At 41.9% G+C, this 22,377-nt stretch overlaps 1 protein-coding gene and 4 non-coding genes across 5 annotated transcripts in view; 2 read left to right on the top strand and 3 right to left on the bottom strand.

Moving 5' to 3' along the window:
* Positions 1–3,181: 3,181 nt before the first annotated feature.
* Positions 3,182–3,288, top strand: LOC125493078 (small nucleolar RNA R71). The gene has a single exon (XR_007269459.1). It is a non-coding gene; the product is annotated as a small nucleolar RNA R71 (small nucleolar RNA).
* Positions 3,289–6,441: 3,153 nt separating this feature from the next.
* LOC104901575 (dynamin-like protein ARC5) overlaps positions 6,442–22,377 on the bottom strand; it is a 40,530-nt gene continuing 24,594 nt past the window's right edge. The window contains exons 15-18 of the mRNA XM_010689166.4: positions 7,914–7,983; positions 7,550–7,791; positions 6,774–6,935; positions 6,442–6,672 (exon numbers count right to left, since the gene is read on the bottom strand). Of these exons, the coding sequence (XP_010687468.1) occupies positions 6,601–6,672; positions 6,774–6,935; positions 7,550–7,791; positions 7,914–7,983 (546 nt within the window). The 3' untranslated portion in view covers positions 6,442–6,600. The remainder of the gene's footprint in view (positions 6,673–6,773; positions 6,936–7,549; positions 7,792–7,913; positions 7,984–22,377) is intronic.
* Positions 12,197–12,303, bottom strand: LOC125493060 (small nucleolar RNA R71). Its single transcript, XR_007269441.1, has one exon. It is a non-coding gene; the product is annotated as a small nucleolar RNA R71 (small nucleolar RNA).
* LOC125493013 (small nucleolar RNA R71) lies at positions 16,573–16,678 on the top strand. Its single transcript, XR_007269395.1, has one exon. It is a non-coding gene; the product is annotated as a small nucleolar RNA R71 (small nucleolar RNA).
* LOC125493061 (small nucleolar RNA R71) lies at positions 18,722–18,828 on the bottom strand. The gene has a single exon (XR_007269442.1). It is a non-coding gene; the product is annotated as a small nucleolar RNA R71 (small nucleolar RNA).

Raw genomic sequence — 22,377 nt, 5'->3', positions numbered from 1 at the left:
GTTACACGTAAAATCCTATTCCTAATGAACAGGCAAAAGCGTGTAACAACTACAATGCAATAAAAACTACTCTAGAAAGCAATAGAGGATAGAATATCCCTCCCCCATGCTAAATACAGCACAATGTCTCACTGTGTAAAAAGTAAGGGAAGGGAAAAAACAAAGCTCACGCAATGGGAGCTTCGTCCATCGAGGATGGCTCAGGAGTAGTGTCAATGGCAATTAGAAATTCAACACGAGCTAAGCACCAATCAAGATTGATCAACAATAAATAACTTGAATAGCAACCAAGTATCAATAATGAGTAGTAGGCACAAACAATAAGAGTTCAAAATTCGGGATGAAAGTGAACAAATCGAAAACTTACTACCACGTGAAGTACAAGATTGATTGATGTAGGGGACTTGATTGAGGAAATCCAAGTATGTGTCCAAGAGTCCCAATTGAAATTTCAAAGCACCTTCAAGAAGAAACCCCAATTCAATGAGAAGGTTTAGGGTTTGAAGATTATGTGAATAGAAAAGGGGGGTGGATTTGTGGATGGGCAGTGGCCAAGTGGGTCGCTGCGCCGGCGGGTCGGACACCCGCCGGTCGTCGATAGAGGACGCTGGTGAGGGGGCGTGAAGGGTGCGGGGTCGAGCAGGGTGGGGAGAGTGTTGGAGGGTGGGGATGTTTGTGTGTTTAGTTTTGTTTTGGTATTGTGCGGCTGGTGTCAGAAAGGCTCGACAACCCGCGGACGCGAGCTCGACCCTGCGGGCGGACAAACTGTGTGCGATGTGGGGGGAGTTTTAGCCGCGGGCGCGGGATGTCGAGTGGATGCTGCGATAGGACCCCGCGGGCTGGCAGAAGTGTGGAGGTATCGGTGCGTTTCCGGCTGCGGGCGCGGGCCACACCCCGCGGGCTGGCAGAAGAATGTTGTGGGAGTGGAGTCGAATTCCCGCGGGCGCATGTTTGAGCTCGTGCTTTCACCTAGGGTCAAAATTAGCACACCAAAACCACTAGACAACACTTGATAGCATGGTTAGTCTAAAAAAAATGAAGATTGAATTCAAATGAATTCAAAAAAACTAAAAGAAACTAACTAAACTAAAAATTAAGAAACGAATTCAAGTGAATTCAAAAACACAAAAAATAAAAATAAATTGAACTCAAGTGAATTCAATATGCAAATATTTTTGTTCTTTTCTTTCTTTTCTTTTTTTTTTTTTGAAAATTAGGAATAAAAGAAAAAGGAAGAGTTAGAGATTCGGGTTGCCTCCCGAATAGCGCTGGTTTATGCAGGTCCCGCACAACCGCTTACCTCTACATTACACACAGATCGATCGAACCTCTTTACATGTTTGCATCCATCAAGGTCAAATTCTTCACTTGCTAGCATCTTCTCAATAGCAGCTACTTCATTGCTCCATATACTGCCATCACCTGTGGAAGAATCAAGACAAAGTACCGCCTCCAAGGGGTCTCCATAGAGAGCTTGGGGCATGTTATCATGGAAAATTACATCAACCACATCAATACTCCAACACTTTTCCTCTAGCATAGGACTTTTCATAGCAGTGCTTAGATTAAAAGTGACCTCATCATCTCCAACAGATAGTGTAAGCTTACCATTTTTCACATCAATGACGGCACCTGCAGTATGAAGGAATGGCCTACCCAAAATGATTGGAATTTGCCGATCTTCCTCCATATCAAGTACAACAAAGTCCACGGGAATAAAAAATTTACCTACTCTAACAGGCACATCCTCTAAAATACCTAGGGGGTATTTAACAGAACGGTCAGCCATTTGTAGAGTAATATTGGTAACTTTCAAACTTCCCATATTCAATTTTGAGGAAACAGGCAATGGCATAACACTCACACTAGCCCCCAAATCACATAAAGATTTATCGATGAACAAACTACCAATGTGACAAGGTATAGAGAAACTACCAGGATCTTTTAATTTTGGTGGAGATTTATTTAATTTTGTAAAAGGGCACTACATTCTTCAGTAAAAGCAATTGTCTCCACCTCGTTAAAAGCCCTTTTCCTAGTCAAGATATCTTTCATAAATTTTGCATAAGCAGGCACTTGAGTAATTAATTCCGTGAAAGGAACTGTTACCTGAAGATTCTTGACGACTTCCAAAAACTTACCAAATTGCTTTTCTAGCTTACTATTGAGGTGACGATTGGGGAAAGGAAGTTTGATAGGAGGAACCTCAATAGCAGGCTTTTTGGCTTCATTGGTCTCTTCATGTTCAGTTGCTTGCTTAGAGTTCTCCTTGTCATTTTTAGCTTCAGCTGAGACCTGTTCCTCATCATTTTTCACACTCAAAGTATCATCAACAGGCATGGGTGGTCCATTATAGTGAGAACCACTTCGGAGAGTGATGGCATTTGCTGAATCTGTAGGCTGAACAGGTTGTGCTGGAAGAGCACTTTGTTGGCGAGTAGAGTTCGAAGTAGCCAATTGTGCCAACTGATTCTCCAACATCTTATTGTGAGCTAGAATGGACTCAATTTGTGCCTTGTCAGCTTGTCTATCTTTTTGCATTTGTAGCATCATATTTCTCATCTCAACCATCATTGGATCGACAGGAGGTGCTTGTTAAGATGGATTGAAAGGTGGTCTAGAGAAACCAGGAGGGTGTTGAGAAGGTTGTCGGTAGTACCTCTGGTTCAATTGTTGTGCTTGTGGTTGTGGTGTAGGAGGATTTAGGACATTAGTGCTCTTGTAAGACAAATTAGGATGATTTCTCAACCCTGGATTGCATGTGTTGGAGTATGGGTTGTTCGGCTGATATGTTTGAAAAGCATTAACTTGTTCGAGAGAACTCCGACACTCTTGTTCCCAATGTCCAACTGTACCACAATTATCACACAAAATCACGGATGTAGTACCCAAAGCAGCAACACTTGCAGGAGAGGAGAGTTCCATATTGTCAAGCTTATGGCTGATTGCATTCATTTGTGCAGCTAATAGGGATATAGAATCTATCTCATGCTTTCCACCCTTGTTAGCTAGTCCTCGAGGATTGCCATATTGAGAGTTGTGAATAGCCATCTCCTCGATCAAATCATGTGCAACATCAATTTCTAGTTTCATGAATCTCCCATTTGCTGCAGAGTCAAGGATAAGTCTCGAGTTGTTCCCCAAACCATTGTAGAATACCTGAACTAGGAACCATTTTTGTAGACCATGATGGGGACATTCTCTCTGAAGATCTTTAAATCTTTCCCATGCCTCATGTAAAGACTCATCATTCCCTTGGGTGAAATTTGTAATCTGACTACGCAACCTAGCAGTCTTCTCTGGAGAGTAGTACTTTCTGTAGAAAGCTAAGGCCAAGGTATTCCAATCAGTGATCCCAAGAGTGGCTCGATTAATCCCATTGTACCACATCTTTTCCTTGTCTCGAAGTGAAAATGGGAAAAGAATCTCACGAATCTGATCTTGTGTCACTCCCTGCTGCTTAATGGTAGAGCAATATTGGCAGAAATCCTGATAATGAAGATTAGGGTCTTCATTAGGTCCACCACCAAATTGTTTTGTTTCGATCATGTCTAACAATGCAGGTGTGATCTCGAAATTTACAGCTTCAATTTCAGGCATTTGATTGCTCTTGGGAAGTTCAGCCAAAGAGGGTTGGGAAAAGTCAGTAAGCCTTTGAGCCATCTCTGATTCTGGTGGAGTAATAGAGACAATGCTGCTAGAATTAGAGTCAAGAGTCCAAAGGATTATCTTCCCTTGGATTATCTCGCAACTGTCTGGAAAAGTTCTTCTGTCTATGAAAGGATCTTTAGATTTCAGGATCAAATGGTAGGCAATCTGAACTCAAACTCCTGCCATAGAAGAACTAAAGAACAAACAATTAAGAGATTTCGTCCCAAAGAACAAGTGTTCTCTGAGACGAGAGTATATAATCTAGACTCTAAAACAATTAAACAAAATGGAACTAAACCGTTTCCCCGGCAACGGCGCCAAATTTTGACTGGCTAAAGTCGTATCACCTTATCAAAAGTAATCCTAAAGTCCTCTAACAAATAGTAGTCAGGGAAGTAGGGTCGAATCCACAGAGAAACAATGTTCTTTTCCTAATTGTCAGTCAAATCTAGAGTATAGGAACGAGTGTTTGTGAGTAAATATACTAAACTAGACTATAACTATATCAAGAATTATCAATAATAAAAAGTCTAGGGCATAGGTTCACCAATGATCAATATTTCGGGATGAAACACAAAAATCAACAATTAATAATGCAGTTAAATAGGTTGATTCGCTCTCTCAAGTCTAAATCAACCATAGAACGGTATTAACAGGCTCTCGCAATTTATTAATACCAACTCTACCTATTGAAACTAGCCCTAATATCAAGTTTATACCTCTCGGCGCACAACCTAATATTGCAATACTATAACGATCAAATCTAGCCAAATTCGATTGAATAGACATACAAACATTCAATAGGAATCAACAAACATCAATAAAAATCAATACTTTAATAACATCCCTTCCTAATTGATCATGGATCCCCCTAAACCCTAGAAATAGACTACTCAATCATAATTGGAGAAAACATATTCATAATTAAATAAGCAAACATGAATTAATAATCAAGGATTGAATAAGAATAAAAAGAGAAGAGAAATAATACCAATTGTAGAACCAATCTTGCAAAAATCAAAACTTCTATTGAAAATTCAATGTAATTGGTGAAAAAGCAAAACTAGGGTTCTTCACTAATTGAGAGAAAAAGAGTTCTAATCTCCAATGAATTAATGATGGAAAAAAACAAAATAGAAAATAAGATCGGAAATAATAATATTCCCTTGAATCTTTATACCTTTCTATTTCCTAAAACAACTAGAAAAATAGAGTCTAATTCGTCAAAAGATAAAGCCCTATTCGACTAAACAACACGGAATAACCCGCGGGCACGGGTTTCGTCCTGCAAAACAGCGTCAACTTGTAAAGACCATATCTCGCAAACTAGAAGTCGTATCGGGGCGTGTGATACACCGTTCTCTTCAAGTCTAGTTTTCAACCCCACTGGAATCACTAAATTCTGATCTCTGGATAATGAGTTATGATCAAAAGAGTGCACATGACTCAATTTCCATACTTCTTTTAATATGTTTCCGCTATGTTTGGGTTGCAATCTGACTCGAAGATGCCCTTTGGACTTCTCATTTGACTTAGCTCCTTCCTAGATACTTCTCATGCTTAAGCTTGTCCAATAATCCAATAATACTCCAATTGGGTTCTTAATACCTGAAAACTATCAAAAACACCGAAAACACACACAAGAGTGATATCTTCTCAACTTAAGTAACTATATGCAATTATGGACTAAAAATGCAACTAAATGATCCTAAAATGCAACCTAAATGCATCATGAAATACCTATATTAAAATGACTCATCAAACACCCACCATGCAACCACCCTAAAACACACCTACATTTACGCAGCACCACCTTGATGTCATGGCTTTGGGTGAAAATTTTGTGGATCTGAATGAGTTTTTCGTGGATTTCGACGATTTTTTTTTATTCGTGAGTTGGGGAAAAAAAATCTCGAATTCATGCGATATCAAATTACTAAAGCTCATAATCGATAAATTAGCTTAAGATGTTCAATTATTTGCTCGACTTTTATGAGATTAAATTGCGAGCTAGTGGGTGGAAGAAAATTTTGGAGAGATGGCTGGGGTGGTTGTCAAGGGCTTCAATGGTGAGTTAAGTGGTTTTTGATGGTTAGGATTATGATGTGGGATGGTTTTTACGGAGGTGTGTTGAGTGGTTTTTGGGGGGGCTATAAGGTGGTGGGGTTGTTTTCGACAGTTGGGGAGGTGGGTAGGGAAAGGAAATGAGTTGTTTCTGAGATGGTGGTGGCGGGGCGTGTGTGGCGTTTTAGGGTTGGTGTGTAGGTGGCTAGAAGTGTAATTAACTATGACTAATTAATGATTAATTAGATTTAATAGGAGTTAATTAGAATTAATCAAGGGTTATTTGCATTAATTAGGATGATTTGGCCTTCATAACCAACAGATTTAACGAAAAAATGACGACATGGTCAAATCCTATATTTTTCAAAACCTGAGGGACACCTTGTGCATTTTTGAAACTACGAGAGTACTCAGTGTATTTTTGTAAAACTCAATGATACATGGTTAAAAATCCGTAAAATAAAAGTAAAGTCAAGAATATTGTTTTATCTTCATAAAAATTAGGGTTGTAATATAGACTTAAATTTAGAAGGTAAATAAGTGCATTTCTAAATTTATTTTCAATTAACTCAATGAAAAATAAAAAATAGAAGTTTGCAGTTCTTGTATCTTTTAGCATGACACCATGTTTGTGTCATCCATAGCCGTTTACATGCAACTTAGGTCCGTGACTAGTGAACTGCCATTAGAAACCTTTGGTATTATTTAATTGAAATTAAAAACTACTTTTGATAGGGAAAAAAGAAGGCATCGATATATATAAGCATCAAATTGTACAGCAGAGAATCTGATCACTCTCTTCAACTTTGTAGAATCAGCGAAACCAAAATTAAAAGATATTGAATCCATCTCTTTGCACTAAAGAATAATTACATTAGTAGAAAGCTATGGCACAGACTTTATATCATGATATAGCTGCGTGTGAATTTGTTTAAATTTGTCCTTGAGCCTTCGAATCTGCATGACAAAACAGACCAAGTTCATTATTAAAAATCAGGCAAATAAACCAAAAGAGAGCAGCAAAATTCAAATGATCACATATATGTTTCAGGCATTACTCGTTTCAGTTCAATCTCCATGTCTCGTTTGCGCTGATCCAAAGAGCTTCTCAAACTAGCAGCATCAAAGATGGTATCAACATCATCTTCAAATTTAGACAAGTCTTCCCGCAAACGTTCAGGTAGCTTGTCTACTATTGGCATTAAGAGAAAGCAGTTGAACTACAAAGTGCAGCCCATCAGTATATAGTCAAAACTCAAAAGAGCTTATAAATCATCTCAAAACACAGATTATATCTTGTTCTTTCGTTCTAAAATTCTCTAAGATACAAACATATTATGTCAGTGAGATATTTCAAAAAATTATACTCTAATTCCTCAATATACCCTTTTCTATTTTACTCGGACTCAAGTACCCATGTTGGACACGGGTATGTGTCCAAGTTTTTGACTCGTCTAATTTATGTGTCCAAGTATTCGATTCATCTATTTATGAGAATTCTCCATAACCATGTTGGAGTGTTGAGGATCCAACAAGGGTCACGGGTACTTGAGGTAATATGAAAGAGTCCAGAGTAACATTATTCATTTGACCTTTATTGCCAACATACGAGAATGATCTCGAAATAAAGATTCATTTTATTTAATCAAGGCTATCATACTGATTGAATAATAAACTACACGAGCATATATGAATATTTAATAAACACGGGAATCTTGTGTAAATAAAAAGGATCAACACTCCACCTTCGATTGGTGAAGGAGGGAGTATAATTCATTAGGTGCAATAAGAAACTGATGAGTTCTGAAAGAAGATGTTGAAAAAGGATGTGAACCTTTAACTCAGCAGATGCCAAAAAGTACTCTTTTATCCCGTGAAATATTTGCTGTACTAGAGCATAGACAATCCTCTCAGATGAAGGAGCAAGTCTCCGGTTCCAAAGAGTGTTATCCAGCAGGTCAGCAAGTCTCGTTTCTGCCAGCTGGGCAGAACCATTGGAGTCCATGCCTGAGGCCAAGTGACTCGATTTTGCTGCCATTTTTGGCGTGGTTTCTGGTTTTTCTTTTTGTGTTGAATCTTGAGAAATATCAGGAGAATAATTCATTAATAAGTTCGATCAAGATTCAAGAATTACCAAAAAAATATTACAGTAACAGAAAGGGACAACTGGAAGCATAAGACCAAGATAACCTAATTACCACCAAGAACAGATGGATCTGTCGCACTCGCCCCAAAGGAGTCCAGAAAATGACGCAAACCAGCTCGATTCTGCAGGTTATACCATGACAATTTCTTGAAAAAAGCATGAAGAGCAGGACTTTCTAGTTGTGAAAGACATGAAAGTATTAAAATTATTCCTTCAAGACTTGTCATTGTCAGTCTGTCACTAGAAACAATCAATAGAGTAAATAAGCTCACTCAACGGTTTTCTATTTTTTTTTTTTTTTTTTACAACAGGTAAAAAAAAGAACGTAAAAAAGAACATAAAACAAGTTAGAGTCCTTTTCTGGCCTTATTGGCCAAATTATGGGCTCTTACTACTTCTTCCCTTTTTACTTTCGTACACCTGAAGTGTTGAAATGTACTAGCTAGATTCTTCACTTCCTTAATTATATGGTATATAGCTTTGTTGCAGTGCTTCAAGTTATGCAGTGAGTGAATTATTTCGGCACAGTCCGTTTTGATTTGTATATATGCACATCTCCATTGTAGGTCTTTTGTTGCTTGTAGGACTGCTCGTGCTTCAGTTTGTAGGGGGAAATAGCGAATATTCTTTTTGACTTGATCTCGGGTGGGATTTCCTTGCTGGGATGTCTAGGCTATCGCTGCTTGCCATTCGTTTTTCTTGCACTTTACTTTTCATGAGCTGTCTACCAGGATTATCAGGAGGGTTTGATGAGATATGTTCCCTATGTTCCACTCCTCCGCTCCTTGATGAATTTGTTTTGTTGTAGAGTTTGCCTCCCAAACCTGAGTCGCTTCCATGTGTCTCTTCTTGTTTTCCTTGTAAATTCCCAGCACTTTTGTTGGGTTTGGTTTGTCTCCTTTGAACAGCCTTTTGGTGATGTTTTTAGGCATCAGGTAGATAGATAAGATGTGGGAAGCTAAGGCTGAGAGGATGGTATTTAAAAGAATGAGTTTTCCTGCTTGAGAGAGGTTAATGAACTTCCAAGAGAGGATTTTATCTACTGTTTTAGAGATGATTGAGGTAAACTGTGAGGTTGTTCTTCCATCTACCTCCATAGGGCAACCTAAATAGGTTCCTATTTTGGGATTATTAGTGACCCCTAGTGGATTTCTCATTAACATGATGAAGGTTGAAGGGGTGTTGGGGCTGAAAGTAACATGACATTTGTCGAAGTTAACCATTTCCCCTAATTTGTTGCAGAAATCTTGAATGATTTTTTTGATTGTCCAACAATTGCTTGGTTTTGCTTTGAAGAAAAGTAAAGCATCGTCTCCAAAGAATAGGTGGGAAATATCTGGGGCGGATCTGGCTATCTTCATACCCTCCAGGTCTTTAGACTGTTGCAAACTTGAAAGGTTTCTCGAAAAGACTTCCATACAGAGAATAAAGACAAATGAAAGAGGATCACCTTGGCATAGGCCCGCTTTTAGTCTGAATGGTTCTGAAGGCTCTCCATTGATTAGGATCTCATAGGATACTTTTGTAATGCATTACATGATCCAGTGAATCCAGCGTGGAGGGAAATTCATCTTTATTAGAATAGCTTCTACAAAGTCCCATCTGATTCTGTCATATGCTTTGCTGAGGTTTATCTTCATGATTCCTTGCATAGTTCATGATTTTATGTGATATAAAACAGTTGTCCATCATCTGTCTACCAGGGACAAAGGCATTTTGGTATTTGTCAAACACATTCCCTAGGATTAACTTGAGCCTTATATTATTTTGTATGACGTATTGCATAGGCTGAGAGGCCTGAAGTCATTGATTTGTTGTGGGCGATCGACCTATAGAATTAGGGTAATGAATGTTCGGTTTTGCTCCCTCAAAAGGTGACCTCCCTGAAGGAATTAAAATACACGAGAGAGGGCATCCTTTTTGACCTCTTGCCGATTTTTTTAGTAAAAGGCTGGTGACATACTATTGGTCCTCGGGATTTTAATGGATGAGGGCTAAAGGTTGCATCCTTGATCTCCTTTTCTGTGAAGGGAAGGGAGAGCCATTGGAGATGCGTTTCTAACGCACTTTATGACCTCCTTTTGGTTTATTTTGGTCCTCCTTATTCTATTTTATCCCCTCTTTTCTCCTCCTTTCCCTTTCTACTTCCTCACTTGATCATTGATTGATCATACTGACTTTTTGCTAGATTTTCGATCTATTTTGATCGAATTTCTAGTACATATACTTTCACCAGGTCTTCTCGTGTTTTTATTGCAGGTATGGCCCTTTTCAGGGTCGAATATTGCGAGATACAACTTAAGGGGAAGAGCGAGAGACATTGAGGAAGCTTGTGGTGCGTTTGGAGGCCCCCGCACATGATGATGCGCCCGCACATGCTAATGGTGCGCCCGCACCTTCAGCCAATTCAGAAGCAAAATACAGAACACAAAGATGCTCCCGCACCTGTGTCTGGTGCGCCCGCACACCATCTGACGGAACAATTCACTTTGAGGCAGAAGAGTCAGGTGGGCGCACCTGACTTATGGTGAGCCCGCACCTTTGCATGGTGCGCCCGCACCATGCGTTTTCGGAAAGAAAACACGCTTCATTAAACTATAGTTTTGTTTTAGTTTGGACTTACGTTCTATTCTAGTTTTTAGAGAATATTGTAGGGTTTTACACTAGAGAGAAAACACTTGAGTTTCAATTGAGAATTGAGATTAGTGATCATAGTTTGTGATTCCATTTACATTCAAGGTACTTTTCATTCAATTTAATTTAAAGTTTCAGTTTTTATTTCATTTTTTTCGTGTTTGTTCTTGCTTTTGGTTATTCTTAGATCTTCATTCTCTTAGTTTCATAATTGTGATTTCCATTAGTTTAATCATTTCTTAATCATGTTTAGCCTTAGATTAGTTATAGATTTTATGTTTAATTGCTTAAACTCCATGATTAGTGAGTTGTTTCATATCTAGGGTTAGGGTGAAAGTATGAATTAGGGTTTTAAATGTGTTGTTGATGTGATTGTGATGTTTTAAAGAAGTTTATGCATTGATCTTGGTGTTTTGAGACCTTAGGATAGATATTAATCACATTATACTTTGGTATTTTGATTTCAAATTTTCTTAAATCGAATTTTGAACTCTTTTATCATCCCATCAACTTAATTTCTAGGCCAAGATATTGGGTAGAAATTAAGGGGATCCTTCATTAGGGGTTTTCCAAACTTATTGAATCTCTTAATCAGTTAACTAAAGATCATTCGAGAGAGGATTTAGTTGATTGATTAAGTTATTACTCTTGAGGACCATTCGAGAGAGGACTCGAGTACTTTAGAGGAAAACTAAACCTTGCATAATCGTCTTCGTTGCTTCACAATCGCATTAACAATCATTATATGTTCTTATTCATACTAGTAACCTTAACACTAATGTCTTTATATTTGATATTTTAACCTGTGATACTTGCTTGTTCTTGTTATTAGATAGTCTTAGTTGTTACCAAACCTCTTTCAATCCCCCAAACAAATAGGTAGTCTGGACTTAATAGACTTTTATCAATCCCATTTTCCCTGTGAATCGACCCTTGACTTGCCCTTATTAGTCTCTTAGTAATTGCTTGTTGGGACTTATAAATATTGTTTGGAAAGTGATTTTTGGTGTCTTAACGACACACTAAAAACCTCTTATCAAAATGGCGTTGTTGCCAGGAAATTGTGCTATTAATTAAAGTTTATTTTAGTTTAGTTTGATTAGTTGATTTTCCTTTTATTTTCTTTTTGACTGTGGTTGTTATTTGCTAATCCTCTACTTAGCTTTGTTGTGTTACATGAGAAGAAGAGCTCACGGTTCACCCACTTTGCCTTTAGATCCTGAAATCGACCGTACATTGCGAAAGTTTCGGAAAAATTTGGAAAGTTTGTCTTTGGGTTCCGAGCCATCTTCACCAGTCTCAAGTACAAGTGCAGTAGAATTATAAATGGGTGAAGCTGAATCCGCAACTCTTTAGGGATTTCGGAAATCCAGGGTCCTATATTCTTCAAGATGGTATTCGACTTCCCACCACTACTACAAATTTCAGCATTCACCCTCAATATACTCAGATGGTGAAAGCAAAGCAATTTTGTAGGGGTCGGATGAAGATCATCTTGACCATCTCGACAAGTTTCTTGAAATCTGTGCTATGATAACAACAAATGGCGTCTCCCCTGATTATATCAAAATGTATTTGTTCCAATCCTCTCTTATCGGAAAGGTAAAGTCATGGCTCAAGAGCTTGCCTGCTAATTCCCTCATTACATGGGAAGAAGTCACAATGGTCTTCTTAAAAAAATACTTCCCGGAGTGGTTGCAAGACATAAGGAGGAAGATCTCCTCCTTTGAGCAAGAGAACGATGAGACACTTGCAGAAGCTTGGGAGCGATTCAAGGAGATGATCCGCTCATGCCCTCACCATGAGTTCAGCAAAAACCTCCTCATGCGGTTTTTCTATGATGGTCTTGATCCTATATCAGAGGGCAACCTTGATGCTGGAGCGGGAGCTCAACTTTCTAAGATCCCGCAAGAACAACTTGAGTCCACTATTGAGGAAGTGATCAAGAACTACTCATGGGTAGAAGACGAAGAGGTGCTCAACCCTTGAAGAGCGAAAAGTTTGAATTAGACCCCATGGATCAAATTCAAGCCAAGATGGACCAACTTGACAAGAAGCTCTCTAAGATCAATCTTGCCTTATCTAATCCTTCACAAGTAAATTCTTTTTCTTGTGATATTTGTGGTGGTACTAACCATGATACTTCTTATTGTGGAGGTACCCATTCGGAGCATGTGGCAGCGATAAATTCAAGAGAAGATGGGTATCAAGGAAACCAAGGGTATATAAACAATCAACAAGGAGGTTGGAGACAACCTCAACAAAACTCCACCCAAGGATTCAACCAACCTCAACATGGATGGAATCAACCTCAACAAGGGTACAACCAAGCTCATAACCAAGGGTATGTGCAAAGGTATAACCAAAACTATAACCAAGATGGTTCATCCTCACAAGGGTCCAACACTTACCAAGCTCCACATCAAAGGGCCACCCAAAAACCTCCCTCTAATCCTCCATTCCCCAAACAAAATCCGGAACCTATACCATCTCCCGATCCAACCTCTCTCCAAATTCTCCAACAACTCCAATCCATGAACCAAATTCTCCAAAACCATGAGCAAAGGTTTCAAGAGCTACAAGCCCATAACAAAATGCTTGAAACCCAAATCGCCCAAATAGCCAAGAGGAATCCCTCAACTCCCATAAATCAACTTCCGGGCCAACCCATCCCTAAATCCAACCTCCATCAAGCCAAGCCACCCTAGACACATGGTCAAGGTCGGTGTGGATACCCGCAAGAGTAGCATTAATCGCGCGGTGATTGGCCTCCTCAGAGGCCTATATTTTGGCTATAACCGCCATAACGGAGCCCATATCGAAAGACTGAGAGGAGAAAGCTTCGGCCACCTCACTCTCAGGAATGCGATGGTCGGGTCTCGTACCTCTCGGAGCGCGTGGAATGCCCTCCACAAGGATGGACTGAGTCAAAGTCCTATCAGGGACATCCTGAGGGGCGATATGTGAAGGGGGAACCCGCCAACGGTTTTCACAGTTAGCGGGGGGTTCCAAATGAACTCGGTGTTCATATAACAATAAGGTCGCCCCCCTAGAAGCCAAATGCAGTTTGGCTTCATGTAATGGCGTAGCAATTTCATCTGCTGCACACTCGCACTATCCAATTGGTTGGAGTGACCAACAGTAGCCACGCTAGCTTCCAAACGAGCCAGGTCATCGTCCAACTCGTGGTACGACGCTATCCGGGTGATCATTCCACCACAAACAATCTCCCTAGATACCGTAGTAACCCCTCGAATCTCCTGCAGTCGGTTTAGGAAGAGAGCAGCAAAGTTAATTCGGGCTCTATGGTAGGCCCCGTCAGTGGCCAACCAAAAAACCAGCAGTTCTTCCTTCCTCAACTCCCCGACTTCCTACTTAGGAAAGATGGTATAAACCAACATCCTATGGAAGTAACGGAGAGCAATGTGGATGATCTCCGATGCTTTGGACGAGTTCGTCCGAAACAGAGTCGTGTCATTGCTGATCTTAGCCCACCATTCCTTCTCGTTGTACCCCTGCCAAATGGTGCCCAAAGGGGCATCACAAGGGGCACTAAAATCCATCCCAAATGCTTCACAAAATTCGTCAAAAAAGAATGTTCTAACTTGATTAAACAGACGACACTGAATAGTTATAGAACACTCGTGTCCGCCTCCCAGCTTATGTTCAACGTACTCAAGAATTCCAGAGTAAGTTGATCATAAGTAGATTCACGGACGGCGAGGAAGTCCGATAGCCCTACATTATCTGACATCTCCCTTATCATCGATTCGATGTTAAGGTTGACGCAGGTAACATAGTCATAGAGCTTAGTAGGACGAAGTCTTCGCTCAGAAAGCCGTGTAAAAATTTGTTTTTGAGTCGTCTTGGGAAATTTCAGAGCATAGAGGGGTGGGGGATTAGAGCTGGAAGAGGGTCCTTGTGGGAAGAAGCAGTGGCGAGGGTTCATCCTCTCGGTCTAAGAGAGCTAAGACATGGTCCTCCTCACAAGGACCCTCTTCCAGCTCTAATCCCCCACCACTCTATGCTCTGAAATTTCCCAATACGACTCAAAAAAAAAATTTACACGACTTTCTGAGCGCAGACTTCGTCCTACGAAGTTCTATGACTATGTTACCTGCGTCAACCTTAACATCGAATCGATGATAAGGGAGATGGCAGATAATGTAAGGCTATCGGACTTCCTCGCCGTCCGTGAACCTACTTATGATCAACTTACTCTCGAATTCTTGAGTACGTTGAACATAAGCAGGGAGGGGAACACAGGTGTTCTAACTATTCAGTATCGTTTGTTTAATCAAGTTAGAACACTCTCTTTCGACGAATTCTGTGAAGCATTTGGGATGGATTCTAGTGCCCCTTGTGATGCCCCTTTGGGCACCATTTGGCAAGGGTACAACGAGAAGGAATGGTGGGCTAAGATCACCAATATCACGACTCCGTTGCGGACAAACTCGTCCAAAGCATCGGAGATCATCCACATTGCTCTCCGTTACTTCCATAGGATGTTGGTTTATACCATCTTTCCTAAGAAGGAAGTCGGCAGTTTAGGAAGGAAGAGCTACTGGTTCTTTGGGTGGCCACTGACGGGGCCCACCATAGAGCCCGAATTAACTTTTCTACTCTCTTCCTTAACCGACTGCAGGAGAATCGAGGGGGTACTACGGTATCTGGGGAGTTCGTTTGTGGTGTTATGATCACCCGGATAGCGTCTTACCTCGAGTTGGACGATGACCTGGCTCGCTCGGAAGATAGCGTGCCTACTGTTGGTCAGTCCAATCAATTAGATGGTGCGAGTCTGCAGCACATGAAATTTCTACGCCATTACATGAAGCCAAACTGCATTTGGCTTGTAGCTAGCGACCTTATTGTTACATGAACACCGAGTTAATTTGGAAACCCCCCCCCCCCCGCGAACTGTGAAAACCGTTGGCGAGTTTCCCCTTCCCATATCGCCCCTCAGGATGTCCCTGATAGGACTTTGACTCAGTCCACCCTACGGAGGGCATTCCACGCGTTCCGAGAGGTCCGAGGCCCGACCACAGCATTCTTGAGAGTGAGGTGGCCGAAGCTTCCTCCTCTCAGTCTTTCGATATGGGCTCCGTTATGGCAGTTATAGCCAAAATGTAGGTCTCTCAGGAAGCCAATCACCGCGCGATTAATGCTACTCTTGCCGGTATCCACACCGACCTTGACCATGTGTCTACGGTGGCTTGGCTTGATGGAGGCTGGATTTAGGGATGGGTTGGCCCGGAAGTTGATTTATGGGGGTTGAGGGATTCCTCTTGGCTATTTGGGCGATTTGGGTTTCAAGCATTTTGTTATGGGCTTGTAGCTCTTGAAACCTTTGCTCATGGTTTTGGAGAATTTGGTTCATGGATTGGAGTTGTTGGAGAATTTGGAGAGAGGTTGGATCGGGGGATGGTATGGTTCCGGATTTTGTTTGGGGAATGGAGGATTAAGGGAGGTTTTTGGGTGGCCCTTTGATGTGGAGCTTGGTAAGTGTTGGACCCTTGTGAGGATGAACCATTTGGTTATAGTTTTTGGTTATACCCTTGCGCATACCCTTGGTTATGAGCTTGGTTGTACCCTTGTTGAGGTTGATTCCATCCATGTTGAGGTTGGTTGAATCCTTGGGTGGAGTTTTGTTGAGGTTGTCTCCAACCTCCTTGTTGATTGTTTATATACCCTTGGTTTCCTTGATACCCATCTCCTCTTGAATTTATCGCTGCCACATGCTCCGAATGGGTACCTCCACAATAAGAAGTATCATGGTTAGTACCACCACAAATATCACAAGAAAAAGAATTTACTTGTGAAGGATTAGATGAGGCAAGATTGATCTTAGAGAGCTTCTTGTCAAGTTGGTCCATCTTGGCTTGAATTTGATCCATGGGGTCTAATTCAAACTGTTCGCTCTTCAAAGGTTGAGCACCTCTTCGTCTTCTACCCCATGAGTAGTTCTTGATCACTTCCTCAATAGTGGACTCAAGTTGTTCTTGCGGGATCTTAGAAGGTTGGCCTGTGATATAGGATCAAGACCATCATAGAAAAACCGCATGAGGAGGTTTTTGTTGAACTCATGGTGAGGGCATGAACGGATCATCTCCTTGAACCGCTCCAAGCTTCTGCAAGTGTCTCATCGTTCTCTTGCTCAAAGGAGGAGATCTTCCTCCTTATATCGCAACCACTCCGGGAAGTATTTCTTCAAGAAGACCATTGTGACTTCTTTCCATGTAGTGAGGGAATTAGCAGGCAAGCTCTTGAACCATGACTTTGCGTTTCAGGTAAGAGAGGATCGGAACAAATGCATCTTAATCTAATCAGGGCAGACGTCATTTGTTGTTATCATAGCACAGATTTCAAGAAACCTATCGAGATGGTCAAGAGGATCTTCATTCGACCCCCACAAAATTGCTCTGCTTTCACCATCCGATTATACTGATGGTGAATGCTGAAATTTGTAATAGTGGTGGGAAGTCGAATACCACCTTGAAGAACATAGGACCCCGAATTTTCGAAATCCCTAAAGAGTTGCGGATTTGCTTCACCCATTTATAATTCAACTTCACTTGTACTTGAGACTGGTGAAGATGGCTCGGAACCAGAGACAAATTTTCCAAATTCTTCTGAAGCTTTCGCAATGTACGATCGATTTCAGGATCTAAAGGCAAAGTGGGTGAACCGTGAGCTCTTCTTCTCATGTAACACAACAAAGCTAAGTTAGACACATGGTCAAGGTCGGTGCAGATACCGACAAGAGTAGCAGTAACCGCGCGGTGATTGGCCTCCTAAGAGGCCTGCATTTGGGCTATAGCCGCCATCCATATCGAAAGACTGATGGAGGAAGCTCCGGCCACCTCACTCTCAGGAATGCGGTGGTCGGGCCTTAGACCTCTCGGAGCGCGTGGAATGCCCTCCGCAGGGATGGACTGAGTCAAAGTCCTATCAGGGACATCCTGAGGGGCGATATGGGAAGGGGGAACCCGCTAACGGTTTTCACAGTTAGCGGGGGGTCCAAATTAACTCGGTGTTCATATAACAATAAGGTCGCCCCCTACAAGCCAAATGCAGTTTGGCTTCATGTAATGGCGTAGAAATTTCATCTGCTGCAGGCTCGCACCATCCAATTGGTTGGACTGACCAACAGTAGGCACGATATCTTCCGAGCAAGCCAGGTCATCGTCCAACTCGAGGTAAGACGCTATCCGGGTGATCATTCCACCACAAACGATCTCCCCATATACCGTAGTACCCCCTCGAATCTCCTGCAGTCGGTTAAGGAAGAGAGCAGCACAGTTAATTCCGGCTCTATGGTGGGCCCCGTCAGTGACCACCCAAAGAACCAGCAGCTCTTCCTTCCTCAACTGCCCGACTTCCTGCTTAGGAAAGATGGTATAAACCAACATCCTATGGAAGTAACGGAGAGCAATGTGGATGATCTCCGATGCTTTGGACGAGTTTGTCCGAAACGGAGTCGTGCCATTGGTGATCTTAGCCCAGCTCGTTGTATCCCTGCCAAATGGTGTCCAAAGGGGCATCATAAGGGGCACTAGAATCCATCCCGAATGCTTCACAGAATTCGTCGAAAGAGAGTGTTCTAACTTGATTAAACAGACGATACTGAATAGTTAGAAAACCCGTGTCCGCCTCCCTGCTTATGTTCAACGTACTCAAGAATTCGAGAGGAAGTTGATCATAAGTAGGTTCACGGACGGCGAGGAAGTCTGATAGCCCTACATTATCTATCATCTCCCTTATCATCGATCCAATGTTAAAGTTGACGCAGGTAACATAGTCATAGAACTTCGCAGGACGAAGTCTGCGCTCAGAAAGTCGTGTAAAAATTTGTTTGAGTCGTATTGGGAAATTTCAAAGCATAGAGTGGTGGGGGATTAGAGCTGGAAGAGAGTCCTTGTGGTATTTGATTTCCCACCACTACTACAAATTTCAGCATTCACCCTCAGTATACTCGGATGGTGAAAGCAGAGCAATTTTGTGGGGGTCGTATGAAGATCCTCTTGACCATCTCGATAGGTTTCTTAAAATTTGTGCTATGATAACAACAAATTACGTCTCCCGTGATTATATCAAGATACATTTGTTCCAATCCTCTCTTACCGGAAAGGCAAAGTCATGGCTCCAGAGCTTGCCTGCTAATTTCCTCACTAAATGGGAAAAAGTCATTATGGTTTTCGTGAAAAAATACTTCCCGGAGTGGTTGCAGACATAAGGATGAAGATCTCCTCCTTTGAGCAAGAGAACGATGAGACACTTGCAGAAGCTTGGAAGCGATTCAAGGAGATGATCCGCTCATGCCCTCACCATGTGTTCAGCAAAAACCTCCTCATGCGGTTTTTCTATGATGGTCTTGATCCTATATCAGAGGCCAACCTTGATGCTGGAGCGGGAGGTCAACTTTCTAAGATCCCGCAGGAACAACTTGAGTCCACTATTGAGGAAGTGATCAAGAACTACTCATGGGGTAGAAGACGAAGAGGTGCTCAACCCTTGAAGAGCGAAAAGTTTGAATTAGACCCCATGGATCAAATTCAAGCCAAGATGGACCAACTTGACAAGAAGCTCTCTAAGATCAATCTTGCCTCATCTAATCCTTCACAAGTAAGGTGGTACTAACCATGATACTTCTTATTGTGGAGGTACCCATTCGGAGCATGTGGCAGCGATAAATTCAAGAGAAGATGGGTATCAAGGAAAGCAAGGGTATATAAACAATCAACAAGGAGGTTGGAGACAGCCTCAACAAAACTCCACCCAAGGATTCAACCAACCTGAACATGGATGGAATCAACCTCAACAAGGATACAACCAAGCTCATAACCAAGGGTATGCGCAAGGGTATAACCAAAACTGTAACCAAGATGCTTCATCCTCACAAGGGTCCAACACTTACCAAGCTCCACATCACAGGGCCACCCAAAAACCTCCCTCTAATCCTCCATTCCCCAAACAAAATCCGGAACCCATACCATCTCCCGATCCAACCTCTCTCCAAATTCTCCAACAACTCCAATCCATGAACCAAATTCTCAAAAAACCATGAACAAAGGTTTCAAGAGCTACAAGCCCATAACAAAATGCTTGAAACCCAAATCACCCAAGTAGCCCAGAGGAATCCCTCAACCCCCACAAATCAACTTCCGAGCCAACCCATCCCTAAACCCAACCTCCATCAAGCCAAGCCACCCTAGACACATGGTCAAGGTCGGTGCGGATACGATATCGAAAGACTGAGAGGATGAAGCTTTGGTCACCTCACTCTCAGGAATGCGGTGGTCGGGCCTCGAACCTCTCGGAGCGCGTGGAATGCCCTCCGCAGGGATGGACTAAGTCAAAGTCCTATCAGGGACATCCTGAGAGGCGATATAGGAAGGGGGAACCCGCCAACGGTTTTCAGAATTAGCGGGGGGTTCCAGATGAACTCGGTGTTCATATAACAATAAGGTCGCCCCCTACAAGCCAAATGCAGTTTGGCTTCATGTAATGGCGCAGAAATTTTATCACTCGCACCATCCAATTGGTTGGGCTGACCAACAGTAGGCACGCTAGCGTCTTACCTCGAGTTGGACGATGACCTGGCTCGCTTGGAAGCTAGCGTGCCTACTCTTGGTCAGCCCAACCAATTGGATGGTGCGAGTCTGTAGCAGATGAAATTTCTGTGCCATTACATGAAGCCAAACTGCATTTGGCTTGTAGAGGGGTGACATTATTGTTATATGAACACCGAGTTCATCTGGAACCCCCCCGCTAATTGTGAAAATCGTTGGCGGGTTCCCCCTTCCCATATCGCCTCTCAGGATGTCCCTGATAGGACTTTGACTTAGTCCATCCCTGCGGAGGGCATTCCACGCGCTCCGAGAGGTCCGAGGCCCAACCACCGCATTCCTGAGAGTGAGGTGGCTAAAGCTTCCTCCTCTCAGTCTTTCGATATGGGCTCCGTCATGGCTGCTATAACCCAAATGCAGGCCTCTCAGGAGGCCAATCAGCGCGCGGTTACTGCTACTCTTGCCGGTATCCGCACCGACCTTGACCATGTGTCTAGGGTGGCTTGGCGCACTCACCTCGCCAATGTCCACTCCAGACATGAGGCTCCCTTCCCTAACCATCCCCACTATCGTCCTTCTTTCGCCATTTGATGAGTCTTCTTTCCGTCCTTATCCCCACTACCTGGCTTACTATCCAGATGAGTCCTTCGATGGGTATTTCCCTCCTTACCCCGCTCACGATGGGGGCGATGGTGGGAATTATTAGGAGCTTTTCATGCCCCCCCTCCCTCTCCCTCCTTTTGCAACTCCGAGCGCGGAGTTTCGCTTAAGCTTGGGGGACTTGCATGTATGTTCTTATCTTTGGGAGTTTGGGGTCATCGGTGGTTAGCAATTTAAGGGTCTCATTGGTTTTCGGTGTCATTCGGTGATTGATACTGTCTGTTGGTTTTGACTTCCCCCACCCCTGTTGACTTCTCTTTCACCTGTACAGTTCTTTATAGTTTGTTTTTGTAGTTTCGTTTTGCTTTGCATATATATAAAAAAAACAAAAAAAACATTTTCCTCTTTTATTTTTTTTCTTTTCTTCTATTTTATTATTTTTTTTTTCTGCATTTAGGATAGCTTGGTTGCTTGCATGATTTGTGGCTAATTGTTCATAACTTGATTGGAAGACCTTCCCTACATTAGACTTGATGATTTTGGAAGCCCTGTTGTGATTTTAAGCGTCTCTTGAAACGATAACTTTTGGTAGAGTCTCTTTGAAATTAGGCGAGTTGGATGAATGGATTGTCCTGCCCCTTGTGCGACGAATCCCTAGGAGGGCCAAGAACCTCGTAAGACTCACTCGCAACACTCATGATTGATCCTAACTTGTGACTTGCATTTTAGCTCCCCAAGATTGCATAAGACGAGCCTCTAGAAGATGATTTAGGGCGTTTCTTTTGCTAGTAATAGGAGCTACAAAACCAAAAGCTTGAATACCGCATAATATCCGCTTCTCAACCATCTGAGCCTTTCTATCCTATTTTTGTTAACCCCATAATGAGTCATGGCCAAACTTTCCCCAAAGTGGAGTGCATGTCTAGTTTGTGTTGAGTTGAGTTTTGATACTAAGTCTTGGTTGAAAGTGAGTTAATTGCTGTATGATCGCAAAAGTTGAAAAAATTTGTGAAAAAGAAAGGCAAAAGAAATAAAAGAAAGAAAGCTCTTATTGTTTGATTTGGATTTCTATTGAAAAAGAAAAGAAAGAAAGATAAAATTGATGAGTAAAATGAAAAAGTTCAAAAAGTGAAAAAGAGACAGTGAAAATCAAGGTTATGTGTGAAATTTTGATTTGAGATCGGTGTTAGGACTAGCTTAGGGGAGTATTTACCCCTAGTTTGTACTCCACTTACCCTTTTTGCACCACATCCCTAAAATATAATCCACACCCCTAACCTAGCCCCGTTACAACCTTAACAAAGTCCCTTTTGACTTCTAGATTGGACTTGGTCGATTTAGTAGTGGCGGGAGAGATTTCGTGCAAGTCATGATGAGGGTTATCAAAATGTGGTAGAGGCGAGCAATTATGGTTAAACATCCCTAGAGAGGAGTCAAACTTGGGACATGGAAGTGGAGAAGAGTGAGAAATCACTCTTGGAAAGCCTTCTTTCAAAAAGACTCGATTGATCGGTGGATTGAGGCCTTAGAGTCACTCTTGTGCTTCCTAATCATCTTCCCTCTTGTGTTTGGTTGGTCTCCTAAATCTTGCATGAACTCATTTAGTTGCATGTCATGTTGTAACCTTGCATTTAGAGCATATAGGTTAGTTTGCTGCATGTTTTCCTTTCCTTTTTCTTCTTCTTTCCTTCATTCTCACTCTTGGTTTACTTGAGG

The sequence above is a fragment of the Beta vulgaris genome, chromosome 8, assembly GCF_026745355.1.
Source record: "Beta vulgaris subsp. vulgaris cultivar EL10 chromosome 8, EL10.2, whole genome shotgun sequence".
NCBI classification, from domain to species: domain Eukaryota; kingdom Viridiplantae; phylum Streptophyta; class Magnoliopsida; order Caryophyllales; family Amaranthaceae; genus Beta; species Beta vulgaris.
Note: the sequence above shows the minus strand (reverse complement) of the source record. Positions and strands in the feature narration are given on the sequence as shown.